Source organism: Drosophila obscura, unplaced genomic scaffold, assembly GCF_018151105.1.
Source record: "Drosophila obscura isolate BZ-5 IFL unplaced genomic scaffold, ASM1815110v1 contig_189, whole genome shotgun sequence".
Classification (NCBI taxonomy): Eukaryota; Metazoa; Arthropoda; class Insecta; order Diptera; family Drosophilidae; genus Drosophila; species Drosophila obscura.
This window is the reverse complement of record NW_024542777.1, coordinates 1,182,266-1,201,473: the sequence shown is the minus strand read 5'-3', so window position 1 is coordinate 1,201,473 and position 19,208 is coordinate 1,182,266. Positions and strand designations below refer to the sequence as shown.

The following is a 19,208-nucleotide window of genomic DNA, read 5'->3' as shown; positions in this document are numbered from 1 at the left end:
AAAGAACGCCTATTTCATTTCATTCTGTGTCATTATGTAGAACATGACATTTTATGTTAGATTTTGTTTTTATACCCTTTTGTAATTTGTGTAAGTATATTTGTTGCTTTTGATTATCATTGTTTTATTTCGCTGAATTCCTAAATATTAAATGCATTTAGTAATCAGCGAAGCGCGCGGGTCTGCTAGTACTACTATAGTTATCTGTATAGTATAAAAAAAAAACACCCACATGACCTAGTCTCAGACTCTTCATTAGAATCTTTGCACCTTAACATTCATGCATTTAGGGGCTATATATGATTTGGATTGACTATTTTACTTGACACATTTGAAAATTCGATTTCCGATTCTGCGATATCAACACTGCGATAGTGGGCGCTTGCAGCGGCGCATCGCTAGTGAGTATACATCTGACAAATTTTCCATCGCTAGAAAAATTCGCTGGAGCCTTGCAAAAAATACGTATTCATGAAAAAATGGAACTAGCTAGGAAATTGCGAGAAAGCGGCTGGTAAGTGAAGCATAAACATTCCTAAATCGATTGCCACTAACCGCTCACACAGGCACCTAACGGACGAGGGCATCAAGACTCTGACCGCCGCTGTCGGGGAGGACACACGCAAAATTATTGATGAGGCACTGAACGTGAGTGAGAGTAGGCGGACCGGCTGGCAGCCGTCTAATAGCTGTTCTTATTGATTTCAGCGCGATATCCGCGATATTGGCGGTGGAGCTCTGCCAGTTAAGCGCGAGGATGCCCCTATTTCGGGCCGCATTGTCCTGCAGGTTCAGCGAGTACGCAATATTGCGGCACCCAAATGCAACGAAGAGTCAAAGGCGGCGCCACGCCTTTTACAACTGGACTTGAGCGATGGACAGAATTGCATACAGGGCCTGGAGCTGGAATCGGTGCCGGCGCTCAATCTGAACGTGGCCCCCGGCTCAAAGATCTACTTCAAGGCGGATAAGCTGCAGCTCATGCAGGGATTTCTGCTGCTGCGCCCCAACGAACTGCAACTGCTGGGTGGTCGCGTCGATGCAATGTACGAGAAGTGGGATCTGGCCCGCACCATGCTCAAATACGCCCGGAGCGGGCGCCCGTTGAATGGAACGTCTGTGCCGCCCCCCTGGGTGGCCTTTGGCAAGAAATTCGACTCGACGGCCGACCGCAATTTCAGGAGCCACGCCTTGGGCGATAAGGACAAGCCGGCTAGAGAGAACGACGAATTCAATGCCATGCGCAACGAGGCCATTGCCGTGGCCACCAAAGCCGGTGGCAAGAAGGTCTTTGGTGGCGGCGGACAGAACATCGTGGACCACAACATCAAGAAGATTCTCGACAAGGGCTTCTCCGAGGAGGAGGCCAGAAGCGCCCTCCACGTCACCCGCAATAATCTGGAGCGGGCTCTGTTTAACCTCAAGCGCCGCAAAGAATCCGGCGGTGGACCCGTCGAAATGGATGTGCGGCCCGGCCGCAGTGATCGGCACGGCAGAGAGGGCAAACGAGGCGCCAGCAGCAAGGATGAAGCCGAAGCAGCCAAGCCAGCAGCTAATGCCACACTCTTCGATTTTCTGACTACCAAACTGCCCGCAACGGAGGCAGGCACAAGCAACGCCGCCACCGAATCCTCCGCTGTCGCATCCACTGCCAGCAGCTCAGTATTTAAGCAATATGGCCCCCGATTTGGGGAATCTTCAATGGCTAACAAATTTTCAGATCGTTCTCGCTTCGAGAACAATGTCTCGAGCAGCTTTGCAGCCAATCGAGGCGGTTACTCTGGCCTAGGGCGTGGCGGGGCGCGTAGCCGAGGCGGTGGTCGAGATGAACGTCCGCCCAGAGAGGACCGACCAGCACGAGACGATCGTCCACGTCGAGAAGAGCGGCCTCCTAGAGATGAGCGTCAACCGCGGGATCGCGGAGGTGCATTTAATGATCGCGGCAGTGGGCGAAACAAGCCGGATCCGGCCCCAATCAAAAATTCCAATCGCAATGGCCCAGAAAATCCACCAATTAAAAGCAATCCAGAGGTAAAAACTGAGCAGGAGGCTCCGAATCCGAATGCCAAGGACCAAGCGGCCAACCGGCGTGGGAGTGAGCGTCGAGGAGGCGGCTCAGTCCGTGTAGAAAATGGAACTGGCAATAACAACAGACGTCGGCCGCAACCGGCAATCAATTCGGGAGCTGGAGCAGCCAAGCCAGAGCCTAAGCAGCAGAACAATTTGGGCGAGGACTTCAATGCGCGCCTGAACAAAGTCACCGAGGACACGGCCAATCTTAAACTGAGTGCACCGAAGCGAGAGAGTCAACAACGCCGTCAGAGAGGCCAGGGACAGCCGAACCGTCAGCCAACGGAGCCTCCACAGACAGCACAGGGTTCACAGCCTTCACAGAAGTCCGAAAGGGCCCAGCAGACTCAGGGACAGCATCAACCCCACTATAATCCATTCAAGCAATCAATTGCCAACTACAGTCAATTGCCCAACGGGTATACATATGATCCCAGCAAGATAATGGGTTTCCAGAGCAAGGAGACGAACGAGTTCGCAATGAGCCTGCTGAAGAGTCAGGGAACAGGGGCCTCGGCTCCTCCGGCTGCCCCAGCGGGGTCGAAGGCGGTCCAAGAAGTTCTGCAAGTGGCCAGTCAGCCGTCTCCGCCGTCGCCTTTTGCCGGCATCAATCCTCAGCCAAGGGCAGTGACTCCTGGAGCGGGACCCCAGCAATTTGGAATGTTGCCCGGCGATGGGTGGATGTGGCAGAAGGGCGACTTGTGCATGGCCAAGTATTGGGATGATGGACGGGTAAGTTTCAAACAATTCCTCGACAATAAGAAGCACTAATTTGTGTCCTTCCTTTCCCCGATTCCGACAGTATTATGAGGCTGAGATAACGGGTGTTTCGGAGAAAACTTGTGTGGTCTTCTTTATGGGATATGGAAATCACGAGGAGGTCCTCAAGGGCGACATTCTGCCCATCACGGATGCCCAGAATAGGCCCCTGAGCAATGTGCATTGTGCACCACCGCCGCCGCTGCAAGACCACCACCAGTCCCAGCATCAGTTGCAGCAGCAGCAGCAGCACTCGCGTTACCGCAGCGATCGCCAGGCCCAGCAACAGCAGGTATATGTGCCGCCGCACAAAAGAGAACATTGAGACAGTCTTTGTACACACTTATAAATCCATTGAAATTTTTCGAATAAACAACTTTACAGTGTATTCAAACTATTTACGTCGCTCATATCCAGATTCTACTGTGCACAGATTCGATAGCAGAACATCGATAGTCATACGATGTTCATATCGATTGGTATCGATACTTTGGAAGAAAACATAGCGGGTCAGACGGTATATTTTCTCGAAAAATCCGCGGTCACACTGACTGATACTTACACGTGCTTCTTCGGACGGCTTCAATAAAATTTAAATAATAAAAAAAATATGATGAAGGTGAAAGTAGAACGCTCTAGTGATGCCAATGAGTCCGTTCAGATCAGCGGAGACGTGACCATTAAGGAGGAGGAGACCTACGACGACAAACTGCTGTTTGTGAATGCGATAGCCAAGCCTATGGCGGGCAAGAAGCTCGCCAAGAAGTGCTATAAACTGGTGAAAAAGGCCATGAAACACAAGACCTATCTGCGGAATGGCCTCAAGGATGTGCAGACGCGCTTGCGCAAGGGAGAGACTGGGTTAGTATGTGTAATCGTCGTGAGAAGAGCCAATTTTCATCTTCTTCCTCCGCCACAGCATTTGCATCTTTGCTGGCGATGTGACACCTGTGGACATCATGTGCCATCTGCCTGCCGTCTGCGAGGAGAAGGGCATTCCCTATGCCTACACCCCGAGTCGTGCAGACCTGGGTGCCGCCATGGGCGTCAAGCGGGGGACAGTTGCGCTGCTCATCCGGCAGAACGATGACTACAAGGATCTGTACGACGAGGTCAAAGAGGAGTTGTCCGGCTTGAATGTCCCCATCTAACCCCTTAGGATTAAGTCTTGTATCCCCTTTAGAATCTAGTTAAGCTTAACGAACTAATAAAGGTCAGACTCCTTCTCTTTGGAAGGTTTTGCTGCCGCCAAAAGAATCCACAAACACTCGGGGTTTTTTTTGCTGTCCCTTGGGGATCTTTTTTTGTTTTTTTTTTTATAATTTTGTTCAAAAGTATTTTCAGCGTAGCTGATTTCATATAAATTTGTGTACATATACAATACAGTTGAAAAGGGGAGGGGATATTTTGTTAATAACGTCTCGTTTTATCTTTTTATGCAAGAGGGCTTCGTGCTAAATGAGTTTTTGGGTGTTTAGTTAGTATGTGTCTAAATTTACATCAAATTTAACACTAAATGTCGTGTATATTCGTATTCGTATTTGTATTTGTATGCAATGTATTTATTACCTAGAATTTCCGTTTAACAAATGACGCGAGTGAGGGGTTGGTTGGATTATTAAAAGTACAATGATTAAATAATTACAGTATATATATTTTATATATGCTTGTATATATATGTATGTATGTTTGCTATCAGAGTCGCTAGCCAAATACTACGATAAATCAAGGATCGATTAAATACGTTGATCAAATTTTATTTAGTTACAATCATAAAAACGGGACTAAACGATGAATGGGAAGGGGGTGAGGGTGGGTGTTGAGAGAGATGGCCGCGCTGACAGCTGAATACAATTGTCCGAATGCACGGACAAGTCGCGTGCATTCAACGGTCGGTTTTAACAGTAATTAAAACACACACATCAGAAATTTTGGATTGCCCAAGGAACAAATAACTCGTGCACAACTTTATGTAACATGTATGTATGTATGTATGTATGTGTGCACACGTTTCGTACACCTTTTAGCCACTTAATATATAAATATATATGCATGTATGTATGTATATATAGTTATATATGTATGTATGTATTCTGAAGTACAATTAAGGATAATAAGTTGTGTATTGAGTGCATGACAAAATTTAATTTTTTTTTAATGTTTTTTTTGTAGTTGTTAATAATGTTTTTGAATAGTCAACTGCTGTACAAAATTGAAAGCTTTACATTTTATAACCGAGAACTAAGGGTATAATATAGAGAAAGACCAAAGGTTTACGTAGCATATGGACTACGGACTAAAAATAGAAAAAAATGTACAATACAAATTTTCTTGGATTACCTTAGATCTAAAGCTAACTACTCGTATGCATCCTGCATTTAATTGTTATTACATAATTAATCTTTTTTTTGTATTTTTTTCGTGTATTTCTTTGTTTGTTTTTTTTTTGTAAGGTTTTTTTTTATACTTTTTTGTTTCAAGAGTCTAATCGATAAGGTTTTTTGTGTTGATGTTTTTTTTTATGTGTTTTTTAAGGCTGCTCAGAGCAACCCCTTGGATGCTGTGAGCCGATAAATGGCGCCTGTGGCGTACTTGGGGGGACTATCGGGATCTGTATCTGGATCCGGGTGAGGACCGGACCGGACCGGAATCAATACGAACAACTTCCTGCTGCGGCATTTGGGACGAGCTTTAGTAACCACTAAACATTAACTAAATAGGTTTGTATATTATTAATTAATCATAATAATTCACACGTTCAACTTAAGGCTATCGTAATAAAAATAATTTGCAATTAAAATGAAAGCAAAATAAGGATAGGGGGCAACTATAATTAACAAGCAGTTCTTTTTTCTATTTTTTCTCATGTTTTTCTTCTCTTCATTTTCCGTTTCCGTTTTTGTTTTTTCCTTTTCCCTTTTTTTGGGGCATTTTTTACGTTTTTTTTTCTCAGCTAAGAATTTTGCAATTTTTTTCTTTGTTAATTTTCTTTTTTTTTTAGTTTTTGTTTTTTTTTTGTTTTGTTTTGTTTGTTTTAGTTTAAGACCCTTTGATGCCACAAAAGGAGGTCGTCCGTTCCCCGTGCCTCACTGAAAATAGTTGTAGAATCCGGTTGTGGCCTGGCCGAGTTCCCGTATGGCCGCGAAGGGATCCTTCTCCAGCATCTCGCTGCCCGCCTGCGAGGATTTGGCCGTTGGTGCGGGCTGCGACTGCGTCTGCCCCACTCCCACTCCACCAGCCGCCGATGCCGCCTGTGGGCCCTGACTCAACACCGCCGCATAGGTGGTGGCTGCGGAAGAGGCCTGCTGATGATGATGGTTGTTGGCCTCAGAGTGTGGCACTGCCAGCGGCATGGACTGGAACACGTCCATTTCGTGGCCGCCCTTCAGCGCACTAAAATTGTTGTACAGCAGGCCCTGCACATGGTCGGATGTCTTCACGGAGTGATCCGCCACAGCGTTGTTGGCGTGGAACAGGGCCTCTATCAGATTGGTGCCCGTGTCCAGTCCGGGCATGTTGTTGTAGCTGTTCCCAATGCCAATGCCAATTCCATTCCCGGTCAGGGCCTGACGTCGGTAAAGCGGAACTGAGTTTCCATTGCTCAACAGTCCATTGGTGCCGGGAACTCCAGCAACTCCAGAGTTGTTCGATCCCACGTTATTATGCATGTTCAGGTTGTTGTAAGGCTTGTCATTTAGCAGAGGATTGCCAGCTGGTGGATTACAGAAGGTGAATGATTAGAAACGGAATCAATAAGGGATCAATTGGGACATATAATATAACAGTCCTAAATATAATAGGTACATCCACACCCCTATCAATCATCAGAAGTGAGTTTTTCAGTTGAGTCTCCAGTCTCTTTATACTTCTTACAACTGATGCCATCTGTGACCTGTGCTTCCAGCCAGATGCTACCACCAATGACCAATGTGCAATGTGAAATGTGGCAGCATCTTCTTTAAACCTTTTTGCAGAATTCAACAATTTCCCATATTAATTGCGCAAATAAAATAAACCTATTATTAGTATCAAATTATAAATCGAACATAACATTCATGCTTTGCAAGGCTACAATAGTAATGAGGGGGATACTGCTTCCAACCGACATCTGCCGTTCCCTTACCCATAAAGTTCGAATTGCCGCCGCCCAAGCTGTTGGCGCTGCTATTGGGCGGAGGCTGATGTGGTACAGGTCCAGGTCCAGGTCCTGGTCCTGGGCCTCCTGCCTGTGGCGGCCCACCAGCTAGATGACCGGCATACAGACCCGGTCCTGGACCAGGTGGTATCTTCGCCTGCTGCTGCTGCTGTTGTTGCTGTTGTTGTTGTTGTTGTTGTTGCTGTTGTTGTTGCTGCTGCTGTTGCTGCTGCATCATGGCAAAGAGGCGACTCTGCTGCTGCTGTTGCTGCTGCAGTTCGAGGGCGTTCAATCCATTGGTTAGAGAAGGTCCCGCACCAGGAGCACTTGCCGTGCCAGCCACCATGCCCAGCACATCTCTCAGTATGGGCTGGGCAATATCGTTGGCTCCGTTCATGATCGAGTTGAAGACCAAATCGATTTGGTGATTGAAGTTCTCCAGCGGCGGCGCCTCCACCTGCTGCGGCTGGTTCTGGGGATACATCATGGGATACTGCGGCCGCTGAGCCTGCCCTCCTCCTCCGCCGCCGCCCATTACATGGGGATTGTTCAGCATCGGATTGTTCACCATCTGCTGATGGGGGGGCTGCTTGAGTTGCTGCTGATGTCCCTGCTGCTGCTGTTGCTGCTGCTGAAGGGTAGCCATCACCTGGCGCAGCATGTCCGCGAACTTGTTGGCCCCCTCCTGGCCGACAGTCTCGAGGAGCTTGAGGTACCACTTGTACTGCTCCTCCTTGGGGTTGAACGCCATCTCATAGATGCTCACATTCGGCGGCAGCAGGTCGTGCGAGGGAGGACCAAAGCGCAACGAACTAGGGGATGGCTGCTTCGCTCCATACATGAAGGGCGGCTGCTGCTGCTGTTGCTGCTGCTGGGGCGGAACCAACGGCTTGTCGTAGCTGTTGTATCCGCTGCCATTGTGCCTCAGATAGGGCAGCGGTGGTCCGTTCTCCATGGGACTCATGGGTCCATTGGGCACGCTGCTGCCCCTTTGCATGCCCTGCATTGGTGGCGGGGCCTGCTGCTGTTGTGGTGGCCCGTACAGGTGGTGGGGCGGTGGCGGCGGAGGCTGCGCCTGGCCATGGTTGTAGAGTGTTTTCTTGGCCAAGTAGCCCAGTTCGCTGGGATTGCGCAGCAGCTGGGCAGCGGGCGGAGCATTGGGTGGCGGTGGTGGAACGCTTCCGCCCCGCAACGGCAGCGAGGGATTCGCATTGGGTGGCGGCGGTTGCAGGGATCCCGGACCTGGTCCTCGTCCTGGAGCAGCTACCGGTGGCTGCTGCTGTTGCTGCTTGTTGGGGGGCAGCACGCTCCAAGGATTCGTCTGCGGCGGTGGTCCCCAGAGACTGGCATTCGGATTCTGCGGCTGCCCTTGTCCTGGCCCCTGCCCGCCCGGCTGCTGCTGCGGTGCAATGGGCGGACGCCAGTGCTGCATGGCTGCGTACTGGCCATAGGGCGGCGGTGGAGGTCCACCTGGCGGAGGAGGTCCTGGCGGTCCAGGACCGGGCATTCCCCGCAGATGCGGCGGCTGTGGCGCACCATTGGGTGGCGGTCCTCGCATGCCCATGTGTCCTCCTCCACCGTAGTGAGGAGGTGGACCCGGACCCGGGCCGTTTGCAGATTTGCCCCCGCCCACGGCGGCTGCCGCTGCCATCATGGCCGCCATGTGGGTGGAGTACATGTGGGAGAGCGAGAGCTGCTGGTTGGCAGCCATAGCAGCGGCCATCTGGTTCATCTGATGAGCAGCCGCCGGCCCAGGTCCCAGCATCCCGGCTGCGCTTGCATAGTGGGCCGGTGGACCCGGAGGGCCATGACTTCCGTGTCCGTGCTGGGGTCCGTTCAGATAGAGGGCCGCCTGGTCCCGCAAATAGGCCTCCGGCTGCAGTGCTCGCGGAACGAACTCTGGGGCCAAGGGATTGAGCACGTACCCGCGCTTCAGCTCCACTCCGTCCAGCTGGGAGCGCAGGTTAGACCAGGTCAGGCCAAACAGGGACTTGTTCTCGTCGCAAATCTCGATGAAGCGCTCCCAGACCTTGCGGCAGCGTCCGATCGAACAGAGGGCCACGGGATCGCCCACGACCGCTACGAGTGACTGGGCGCGGGTGATGGCCGTGTTCAGGAGCTTCGAGTTGCTCAGGAAGCCGTAGTCCGTGTCGGCGTCTCCGATACTGGCGGCGGAGGAAACCCCAGGGCCGCTGCCCTGCGGCATGCAGGTGCGCCTAGTCCGCACCGTAGACAGGAAGACGGCACGGAACTGTTTGCCCTGGACATTGAGCACGCGCTCCACGGAGATGCCGCCCATGCGGCGCTTGCGCAGCTCGGAGCGGATGCGAAACACCTGGTCCGCGTAGGGGGTCATGATGCCGATGCTGGTGTCGTTGAGCTTGCCCCAGGCGCTGGGCCAGCGCTTCCGCAGCTCCGAGACCCGCTCGACGACCTCGTAGACCTCTGCATTGTTGTAGAAGGCGGTCGAGTTCTTGTCCTGCACATCCTCGCCCCGCGTGGTGAAGAAGGTGAGCGGGTAGAAGCGCTCGTGGCGCGGCTGCTTGCCGGAGGCCACCAGCTTCTGCTCGTAGAATAGCTCCGAGGTGAAGCGGATGATGGCCTCGTGGGCGCGATAGTTCTCGCACAGCAGGATCTTGCAGGGGAAATTGGAGGGGTAGTGGTCGTAAAGCCGCTCCAGCAGCGAGATGTGCAGCTTGCGCTCCTTGGCAAAGGCCGAAAACAGCTCGGGACTCATCTGCATGTGGTCTCCGGCCAGGACGATGCGCGTGGAGTCGTTGGCCAGGGCCAACGGCATAATGGCCTCGCACTCCATGGCCTGGGCCGCCTCGTCGAGGAAGATGTGCGTGAACAGTCCCTTGGGCAGCCCCAGCGTGGCCAGCTCCATGCTGATGCTGAGCGTCACGACCACAATGCGATGCCGCATGATGTCCTCCAGCGTGGGTCGCTTAAAGTTGCCCACGCCGTCCGTGATGCAGTACTTCTGGACAACGCCGTTAACTGTCGCCGACCAGCGCTTGTGGTAGTAGACGCGCAGCGGTGTGGCCTCCTCCAGGCCCTCCTCGATCCACGGGTGCAGGTACTCCTTGATGTACAGATCCGCCGCCGAGTTGGAGTGCGTGCAGATGAGTATCTTGGCTTCCGGCTGGGCCAGCAGCTGCTTGATGGCCTGCGCCAGCGTGTAGGTCTTGCCCGTGCCAAAGGGTCCGATCAGGAGGATCGGCGGCAGCTTGATGCTCAGCGCCGTGGTGATGGCATTGACCGCCTCCCGCTGCTTGGCATTCAGCTTGGGCTCGCAGGCATCGGCCCACTGCTTCTTGGGCGTCCAGGGGATGTTCGGTTCCAGCTCCGTGGCGGGGAAGATCAGGCGGAAGTCGGTGATCTTGTCGACGGCGTTGTGCCACTCGCAGTAGGGCATGCGGTTTAGCTGGAACTGGATGTCCACGTCCAGCTCGGTGTCCGCCTGCAGGGCCATGGCCTCCACGCACTTGGCCGACAGCTTCAAGTAGATCACGTTCTTGCCCTTGTCCTCGATGAGGGCCTCGTATACAGGTCGCGTCTGCTCAGAGACGGAGGCGGAGCCGGAGGGAACGGAAAGCTTTCTGCCGGGCTCCTCCGGCGCCGAGATGTACACGCTGCAGCAGTTGGAGAGGATGAGGCGTCCCGGCGAGGTGTCCTCCGATATGTCCTTGCCCAGCCGCATTAAGGCAAAGAGTTCCCCGGCCAGCGAGTACTTGGCCGTGCTGGTGGCCATCCCCGCGGGCGTCAGAATGTAGTTGGAGGCCACTGTGAGCTTCGTGCGGACATTGTAGCGAGCTATCTGCTCGTAGCGGGCAATCTCCTCCACGTATAGCAGCTCGTGGATGCGGGACCGATAGTTGTTCTGCGTCAGACGCTTCTCCACGATCGTGGACTGGGTGAGGGTGAAGGTGGCCGCCAGGGGACAGGGATAGCGCTCGAGCAGCTCCCGCTCGTGGTCCAGATCGCTGAGATACGCCTCGGTTTTCAGGTGGGTGCCGATGGTGGTCTCGAAGCGAGTCAGCTGGGTGTTGGCCACGTCCCAGCGGGTGGCCGAGCTGTTGATTATATCACGCTTGATCTCCTCGATCTTCTCCGCATCGTTCACGGGCAGAACGTCCACGCACAGGTGCCGCACCAGCAGCGGCTCCTGGCCCACATCGAAGCAGATGGCCTGCCGAAACGTTCCATAGATTTCCGTATGAAATTCTACGGTTACTTCGTGGATCAGCGTCGCACGCTGCGGCGACTCCTCCTCTCCTCCTTCCGCTGGCTGTGCTTCGGTGGCGGCGACTGTTGCAGCTGCCACCCACTCTTGGTCAGACTTGAGCTCCACTTGGGCCGAGGCTGAGGCCGAGGCCGTGCCCAGCTTGATCGACTTGAGCGCAAAGTGATTGCGATGGGCATCCTGCAGCAGGGCCACCGCCTTGAGCGGCTGCTTCGTCTCCAGCTGGAAAAGCCACTCGCGCTTGGAGGTCTTCGAGCTGATGCTGGTCACCAGCTGCTGCTCGCACTTGGCCTCTATCTCCGGCACTCGCTCGCACATAATCCGCTCCGGCGCCGTCGCCTGGATCCATCGCTCCAGCACCTGTTCCGTGTACGACTTGCCGTAGAGCTCCTTCTCGCAGGCCTTCTGCACCCGCATGCGCCGGTACTCAAACCGCTCCTTCCACTCGTTCAACTCGTCCTGGCCGTGCGCCTCCACACACTGGGCCCCATAGTGGCAGGTGTGCGCATCGCTGAACGCCTCGCACAAACTGTACGTGTCCAGGGTGTAGCCGCGGGGTGGCGGTCGCCATTTCCAGTCTCGTCCTATCCGGGGAATCAAGTGCGAAATGAGTGATTGCAAATTCATGTTTGTATAGAAAATATATACGTATATACAGAGATATATGTAAAGTAGTCACAGGTCAGGCCAGACAGCCTGATCTCTCTGAGAGATTGAAAGCAACCTGAAATTCCTGTGCCTCCCTTCTCAGAGAAGTCTACTTTCTACCTAACAACGAAGACGGATCGGAAAAGGGTCTGTCTGTCCGCCTCACATATCAAAATCATCATGGAGTAAATCTCAATTTACGATCAAGGAAAGTAGTTCCAAATGCTGATTTGCCTGTGGAGTACTTTTGGATTACTTTCGCCTACGATTAAACATCTGGCGAATGGTCGGAAAAATGGTAGATCCTACAAAACTCATCCAATACTGCCCCACAATATGCGGAGCATGGATGAGATACACGCAAATCGGTTCGTCTTTTGGCGATGGTATATCAACCGAACCGCGTGGAATAATCTCTATGCTGTGCTACACGATGCCTTTTCTTACAGGAGCCTACGCGAATACCCATGACAATTTGGTTGCAATTATTTTTATTATTTTCTGTTATTAGCTGTCTAAAACTATCATCAATGTATGGGCCCACCAAAACCTGTCAAAACTTGAGTTAATTTTGAATTGTTTGTGAATTTTCCTTGGCCCTTAATTGGTTATGTGATTAATAGAAGGACAATTCGGCGTGTTTTAAACCCCAAAATAAAACAAGTTTAATGTTTGCCATTCTGAAATGGCATCGAAACCGTAGACCGTTGAGTTTCCTGCCTACAGCCGTAACCTACGGTTAGGTTTAGGCGGTCGCTGGTGGGAGAAGAAATTTCTCTCAGCTCACTTGGGCTTTTAAAGGAACATTGTGCTACCTGGTGCCTATGGCGTGGCGGTCCTCTTGTTACAGTAACCCTGGTCTGATTTCGCACAGGTCCCAAATGTCTGTGAGGAAGTCTACGGTATCCAAGGACCGGACTGTGGCAGATTAAATGGGGAAACGATTTTTTCCCCTCCATGTCCCGACAGCATCTCAAGAACACGATGCAAGGGATTGTCACTATGGAGGCGTGTGCTGCCTGTGTCCCGTGATGGCTTGGGTAAATGCCGAGCATTGCGGTCTGCTGAGTCATCTCTAAGGATGCCTGCAGCACTGGTTCATTGGCTTGGATAAGGGATCCCTTATTTCCTTTCGCTTTGTTTTGATCATCAAATTTGAGTGTCTTAAGCTCGAATGCAGGATGACCCTTAGGAGCCCTGAATTTCTTATTATATTCCCCATTGAACACTCACCCTCATCGCTCATGATCACCTTTTGATGGGCTTCGGTCTGGCAGTGCTGTCGCAGCTCGTTCCTCGTCAGGAAATTGATGGCGCAGTAGCTGCATGTGGTCGAGGGAGCCGCCTGATCCCCGCCGGATGCCGCATCAAGGCTGGGGCCATCTGCCAACGCCGGCTGGTGCTTGCCAGCCGTGAGCTTCATGGCCGCCAACAGGTCGTTGGTCTTGTGCAGATTTGTGTTGGAACTAGACATGGTGCTGCTGCTGCCAGTGCTGCTGCTGCTACTGCTGCTTGCATAGCTGCCACTACCGCTGCCAGTTCCATTTTGCTGCTGCTGCTGTTGTTGCTGCTGCTGTTCGCGCTTTTTGAGACCCTTGTTGCTGAGCAGCTTGCTGTACTTGTCCAGGGGCAGATTGTTGGTAGCCCAGTGGTCCAGCTTGGTGTCCAGTATGGCCATTTCGTCCTCCAGTCGGGCATGCGGTATCTTCTGCGCCTGGGCCTTGTGCTGCCCATTCATAATCATCTGGATGATGGACTTGTAGCGCTCCAGGGTCTTGGATATGTCCGAGAATATTTGCTGGCCGCTCAGCTCGTTGATCCACTTGCTCAAAAAAATCTCGGCATCCTACAGGAAAACCAAAGGCATCAGAAATAATATTTACGTGAGGGCTGGCCGATTCCACACTGAACTTACCCCATACTTGTGCATCTTGAACAGAGCATGGACGAGCCAGCGACGGGCGCGCGAGACACTGGCCAAGCACTCTGTCTGCTCGGCCAGCAGCGTGAGTACCTTGTAGGCATCGGCCAGGCAGCCCTCGTACTTGCCCAGCTCCAGCAGACACTCGCAGCGGCCCAGCAGGCAGGCAATCTGCTGATCCTTCTGCGCCCGCGTCGCCTGTGCCGATCCAGGCGCTGCTGAAATCAGCTGATCGTAGAGTGCCACAGCCCGGGCCCAGTTCCGTCTTCGGACCATGTCGTGGGCCAGCATCTCCTTTTCAGCAGCCATGGATCGTGGGAATCGTTTACTCGTTGGGGCTTCGACTTCGGCTCTTCGGCTGGTTACTCATTCATGTGTCGGGTGCTGCGTCTGATCCTTGTCTTGATTGCTCGTCTAATTCCTATATTGATTCTGGATGGTGAACTTTAGGGACTGCTTCGGTCTGGACCTCTCCCATGACTATACTTACATAAGTTAATTGTTTACGAGTAGTTAATAGTAAGAAATCGATTCTTGGCTTTTACATTAGGGTTTTATATACTTATTGGGCATTATGTTTACTGCAAAGCAAAGGAAACAGAGATAATAATAATAAACAAATTGTTTATAAGAGACGCGGCAGAAGCCTCAGATCAAATCTGGTATCCCACAGAGGTGGCTGCACCTGAACCCATCGTATATTAACCAATTCAATGCATTCTTATTCCCATTTGTCATTTGCAAAATTTTCATTCGAATTTTTCTGTTACGCAAAATTTCATAAGAGCTATTTTCCCTCTCACCGGTGGCCGGGCACACGCATTGCAGAGCACTCAAACAACATTTGCAAGCATAATTGAAAGTAATTTAAATTTTCTTCTTTCGTGCTTTTTTGGAGGTGCGTTGCTCCTTTCATGCGTGTGTGTACTTTGCTGCTGCTCAACTTTCGGCTTTTATTTATATGTGGCCTGGCATTCGGCGATCGTTATTTGCAGTAAATGGCGGCTGTCTGCTGGCGAATGCTTATTATTGAGTCCGCAAATACAAGATATTCGATTGTAGTATTATTTAATGTTGTTTTTGCTGCTTTATATACACATGTACGTGTGTGTGCATGCATGCACGAGTGTGTGTACATGTTTTTTCTCCGTTGGTTTCGCCTTCTCAGCTGCCTGCAGGTGTTTTCGCAGCATTTTGGTTCTTAAGCTTAGAGCCCCCAACTAGTTTATAAACTAGAGTGGAACTGTAGTTTATTTAGTCGTAATTTTCGCAAAGGCGGCGAATTTAGTCGATTTATTTTACCATTTTAGCTTTTACGTGCTGGGCACAGCAGACAGTCGTTAGTGTTGCCAAACGCCGAAAGTACCACATGAAAGTATCGCATGTGGCAACACAATTTGGTTTGATAATTAATTAATAGCAAATGTTGTCATGCAGAAGAGCAATTTTATTGGATACGTTCAAAAATCATTAGAATGACACTTGCTTAAAATTTGTTGCAAAATTTCACAAACTAATTGTGATAGCTGGGCTCATTTTACAACACTGCAGGCGAATGGGTTTTTGACAAAACAACACTATACTGCCATATAAAATAGCAACTTATATATGCACAATACATGCAAATGCACGGCAATGCAATGCACTTTTATCTGATTAGTCGATTATTTATATTGCACATTAATCAGTACGCGTGGCCAGCACAAAGCCAAGCCATGTAAAAACCCAAGGCAAATAACGCAAGTCAGAAGCCAGCTGTCACTTTGCAACCGAACAAAATTTTGTATCCGTTTTCCCGATGTTTTTCCAGACAATTTCGTTACCTTTGCACTTATTCTTAATGTTTATTCACTACTTGCTAATTATATTTTAATTTACATGGTTAAGCACAAAACTATGAGAGAAAATGCACATCACATCACGTCGAAAATTGTTAAAAATAGTTATGTATGTATGTGAGGCTGTGCTGCCATTTTAGCTTATTTAAGGCTATATTTTGCACAATAAACCGTATTATAAATAAAACAGATGCCATTGTAAAAACTGAAAAATATTTAGAGCATAAATGTATTTATTTTTTTTTTTTTTCGGGATTTTATTTATCGATCTTCCCTATTAGACTTACGACAGTATACAACTTAGCCTAATAATTTATTTAATTATTTACACTTAATTACTTAAGTCGCCAGCTAAGATTAGATTATTAAATTGGAAGCATTAAGCCTATAAAAAACATACGGCTTGGTTAGATTTAGCCAAAGTGTAAAAATTTGTATATAATGGCTGTGCCGGCCAGAAGAAATGTTTCCAGATCGATCTATTTAAAATTGATTTCACAAGAAAAATATACAATTATGCCAGAAAAAATGCTGAAACAAAATAGCCAATACCAAAAATATGTTAAATAGTTTTTTTTCATTTTAGCTTATATATGCTCGGGCTTAGCCGAATCTAGCTGAATCTCTAACATTCTGGCAGCACTGATGGAAAATTCGCAAAACCCTGCAGCTGTGTTGGCTAGAGCAAATAGATAAGTGCTACCCAGCCCGTGAAATGCTTAACCCTTGAGAGGGCAATACAAGAAATATAATATTGTTGCGAGGCTATTCTTATAGCCTATTCCCACAGGCCACCAGTTTTTCTGTGCGGTATTTTTTCGATAATTGTCAAATGCAACCATAAATATTGGACATTCACAACAAAAAATCGGAATTCACTAAGAAAATGTTTGCTCTGCAAAACTCATGCAGTATTGCACTCGCTTTTGGCTGACAGCCCTTCGACTATTCTATACTCAGAAAAACAGCCCAAAATAAAATGCTATGGATATAGAGAACTTTCCTTAAAAAACGCCTCGTTCTTTTCGGGTACATCTTCTCAGAAAACAGAGAATATACATTTGTATTTAAAACATTGATTGGATTATGTAGAAGCAGTCACAAATGACCACGCTTCAGTGTTTTCAAAACAGATATCCATTCCAATAAATTCTCGTCAATGTTAGCCTCATTATCATCATACATGATTAAATTGTGCAAGAATATATTTTGGTGCTGAATCACATTCACATTCAACCATTGCAATATTATTAATATTCACTTAAATTATAAAAGAAAAAATTTTTCCGCCGCACCAAATAGTGAGCATGGTGTGTGAGTGATGATCAGTGGCAGTGTGAATCGGTGTTTCACATATTTCAAAAATTCCCACCATTCCCCCGGTATGGGCTCAGTGTGCAGAGGGCATTACATTGAAAATTTATTAAAAGTACACATTTATAATGCAAGTAAAATTGACATAGAACACAAAAATAAAAAATTGACTAAATGTACGCCACGTAAAAAGTTAACGAAAGAATTTCTTGGCAAATTTGATCACCTCCATAGCTATTTTCAATTCCCGGGCACCCCTCACACCGAGAGCCTCAAGATCTTCAAGTGTCATTTGGATGAGAACTTCTATGTCGATTTCCTGGCGCGTGAACATCTCCGTGAGGTGCTCGTTGCCAGTGCGGTTCAGAAGCGAGCGCACCCGCGGACTAAGCGTAGGATGCTCCACCGGGGAGCCGTGCTTGAACCGCGAATAGGTGCTGTCACTCAAGCCGGGTTCTCGCTTAACCTTGTGAGTTGAGTTATTCGATATCGAGTTACTCCTGCTGGTACTGAAACTACGGGGTGTTCCTCCGTCCGCATAAGAGCTGCCGTTTGTTGTGCTCCTCATATTGGGCGAGAAAACAGATCGCGTGCGCAAAAATGACTGCGAAAAACGTGTTGGCCCACCACTCGAATGACTGGATGAATGTCCTTGTGGCACACTTAGGCGACTAGGCTTCAGCCTGCGATGGGTGCTCCGGCCCGTGGTGTCATCGCCGGTGGGCGTCTGCCCGTCAGTGGTCTCAAACTTGAAGACCTGTGTGGACAGCGGAGTCAATGGCGTCAGCGGGGAGCCGGGATCTGCGAAAGAGTATCAATAACAATTGGCTGGCTGGTTTACTGACCATTTTGGCAATTACCTCTCCAAGCGCGATTGTATCGTTCCATCTTGGAGCTACCTTAGATCTTTAAAAACAAAAACGAACACACAAATTGGAATTTGTACAATAAACGGAAGGCGGACTAACTGTAATTTACAGTTCGAACTTGAAGTTGAACTTTTGATTGCGCCGCAGGGATAAGGGTATGAGGTGTGAAGTATGACGTCACAAAATTCAGAGCTTTCAAGAAAAATACCCACCCACCACATAACTCACCGTGCGGGATGGTATACACGCACACATGGTATATTTAGTCCGTCGGGGCTAGGGTGAGGTCCTTACGAGGCCCTTAAAAAAAGTTTGGCTGTCTTAATACTGGGGCCATACCTTGCCATGACCCAGTCGAAAGAGAGCACTAAAAACGCTCTCCGGACTCATTTCTGTGTTTAAATTGTGAGCCCAAAAATACCCCAGAAATATACCGTAAATATACCGCACATATACTGACAAAATGCGTTTGATATTCCTCGATTTTGATATTCGGCTTAAGATTACTAGCTAGTTAGCCCTCTCAGTCCTGAACAAATAATGTTATCCGATAGATACATAAATTTTCTACAAGATTGGCAAGTTTTCAGAAGTCCTTTTTATTGCATTGTTTACATAAAAAGGTTCAAACAAAAACGGCCAAAGCATAAATGCTGACGTAAATGTTGACTAAATGTTACGTCAGTGTTGCTGGTCAACCAAGTTTCTTCTATGCGTATGTACTTTTGTATACCTTATTTCTTTTAATTGATGTTACATTTTTTGTTCCAAGCTCCATTGAAACATTAATAATGATTTGATCCTATATTGACATGTTTTTTACGTATTAATGCATATGTTTTGTGTTTTATAAATACATTTATGTATTTATGTTTTATGCAGGTTCTGATACCTATTATTGGTAATAGGAACCCTATTATGGTACCCGTGAGCTGCAAAATTTCGTTAATATCTTTAAAACAGAGACTGAGTAGTTTCTGCATTAATTGGAGCCTAAGATTACAAACATTACCTCTATTCGATAATATCCATTTCCCAAAGGTATGCAGATTGTGGCTCATTCCGTGCCAAAGATGCACAACAATGCTGCCTATTCATTTACCCATGTTTCTGAACAATGTCTTGATTTTATTGAACAATACCTTAAACGATGCCTAATTAATGCGTCTATCAAAAACTAAAAATGCATGCCAAGAATTATTTTTTTTTTTTACTTTTCCCGACTTTTTAAAGTCAAAATTTAGCTGCGTTTGTCAGCTTTTCAAAGTTCTTTGCTACCAGATATAATATTATTAAGTTATGTGAAAAATAGAAGCACTACCTCTGAAAAAAACCATGAAAAAAGACCACGTTTTAAAAATTATTTAAACAAAAATTTAACCATCAAAATAAACCATAATTCGCTAAA

General features: G+C 48.6%; 4 protein-coding genes across 6 annotated transcripts; 2 read left to right on the top strand and 2 right to left on the bottom strand.

Moving 5' to 3' along the window:
- The first annotated feature begins 173 nt into the window (after positions 1-173).
- Positions 174-3,218, top strand: LOC111066733 (tudor domain-containing protein 3). Its single transcript, XM_022355565.2, has 4 exons — positions 174-514; positions 567-648; positions 709-2,802; positions 2,873-3,218. Exons 1-4 carry the CDS (start codon positions 480-482, stop codon positions 3,152-3,154), a joined length of 2,493 nt encoding a protein of 830 aa, XP_022211257.2. The 5' UTR covers positions 174-479; the 3' UTR covers positions 3,155-3,218.
- Positions 3,219-3,355: 137 nt separating this feature from the next.
- LOC111066734 (H/ACA ribonucleoprotein complex subunit 2-like protein) lies at positions 3,356-4,083 on the top strand. The gene is made up of 2 exons (XM_022355566.2): positions 3,356-3,690; positions 3,749-4,083. Exons 1-2 carry the CDS (start codon positions 3,440-3,442, stop codon positions 3,978-3,980), a joined length of 483 nt encoding a protein of 160 aa, XP_022211258.1. The 5' UTR covers positions 3,356-3,439; the 3' UTR covers positions 3,981-4,083.
- Positions 4,084-5,861: 1,778 nt separating this feature from the next.
- On the bottom strand, positions 5,862-15,715 carry LOC111066711 (probable helicase with zinc finger domain). 3 transcript variants are annotated; one of them, XM_022355526.2, is made up of 6 exons: positions 15,603-15,715; positions 14,270-14,360; positions 13,774-14,211; positions 13,092-13,704; positions 6,953-11,794; positions 5,862-6,541 (listed from the first exon to the last, which is right to left on the bottom strand). In XM_022355526.2, the coding sequence occupies exons 3-6, from the start codon at positions 14,086-14,088 to the stop codon at positions 5,916-5,918; spliced, it is 6,396 nt and encodes a 2,131-aa protein (XP_022211218.2). In that variant the 5' UTR covers positions 14,089-14,211; positions 14,270-14,360; positions 15,603-15,715; the 3' UTR covers positions 5,862-5,915. The 3 variants fall into 3 exon arrangements, with proteins under 3 accessions (XP_022211218.2, XP_022211220.2, XP_022211219.2); XM_022355528.2 differs by having other exon boundaries at positions 13,774-14,200; XM_022355527.2 differs by lacking the exon at positions 15,603-15,715 and adding an exon at positions 15,082-15,166.
- Positions 15,716-17,015: 1,300 nt separating this feature from the next.
- LOC111066744 lies at positions 17,016-17,953 on the bottom strand. The gene is made up of 2 exons (XM_022355575.2): positions 17,792-17,953; positions 17,016-17,732 (listed from the first exon to the last, which is right to left on the bottom strand). Exons 1-2 carry the CDS (start codon positions 17,817-17,819, stop codon positions 17,125-17,127), a joined length of 636 nt encoding a protein of 211 aa, XP_022211267.2. The 5' UTR covers positions 17,820-17,953; the 3' UTR covers positions 17,016-17,124.
- Between the last annotated feature and the right edge of the window lie 1,255 nt (positions 17,954-19,208).

Excerpts from the sequence above, each read along its gene's own strand:
- LOC111066744 (XM_022355575.2), bottom strand. The coding sequence starts at position 17,819 with ATGGAACGATACAATCGCGCTTGGAGAG. Across the intron at positions 17,733-17,791 it reads ATACAATCGCGCTTGGAGAG|ATCCCGGCTCCCCGCTGACG; the intron begins GTAATTGCCAAA and ends ACTCTTTCGCAG.
- LOC111066711 (XM_022355526.2), bottom strand. The coding sequence starts at position 14,088 with ATGGCTGCTGAAAAGGAGATGCTGGCCCACGACATGGTCCGAAGACGG. Across the intron at positions 11,795-13,091 it reads GGTGATCATGAGCGATGAGG|GACGAGACTGGAAATGGCGA; the intron begins GTGAGTGTTCAA and ends TTCCCCGGATAG. Across the intron at positions 6,542-6,952 it reads CGGCAATTCGAACTTTATGG|CTGGCAATCCTCTGCTAAAT; the intron begins GTAAGGGAACGG and ends GTAATCCACCAG.
- LOC111066733 (XM_022355565.2), top strand. The coding sequence starts at position 480 with ATGGAACTAGCTAGGAAATTGCGAGAAAGCGGCTG. Across the intron at positions 649-708 it reads TTATTGATGAGGCACTGAAC|CGCGATATCCGCGATATTGG; the intron begins GTGAGTGAGAGT and ends TATTGATTTCAG. Across the intron at positions 2,803-2,872 it reads AGTATTGGGATGATGGACGG|TATTATGAGGCTGAGATAAC; the intron begins GTAAGTTTCAAA and ends CGATTCCGACAG.
- LOC111066734 (XM_022355566.2), top strand. The coding sequence starts at position 3,440 with ATGATGAAGGTGAAAGTAGAACGCTCTAGTGATGCCAATGAGTCCGTT. Across the intron at positions 3,691-3,748 it reads TTGCGCAAGGGAGAGACTGG|CATTTGCATCTTTGCTGGCG; the intron begins GTTAGTATGTGT and ends CCTCCGCCACAG.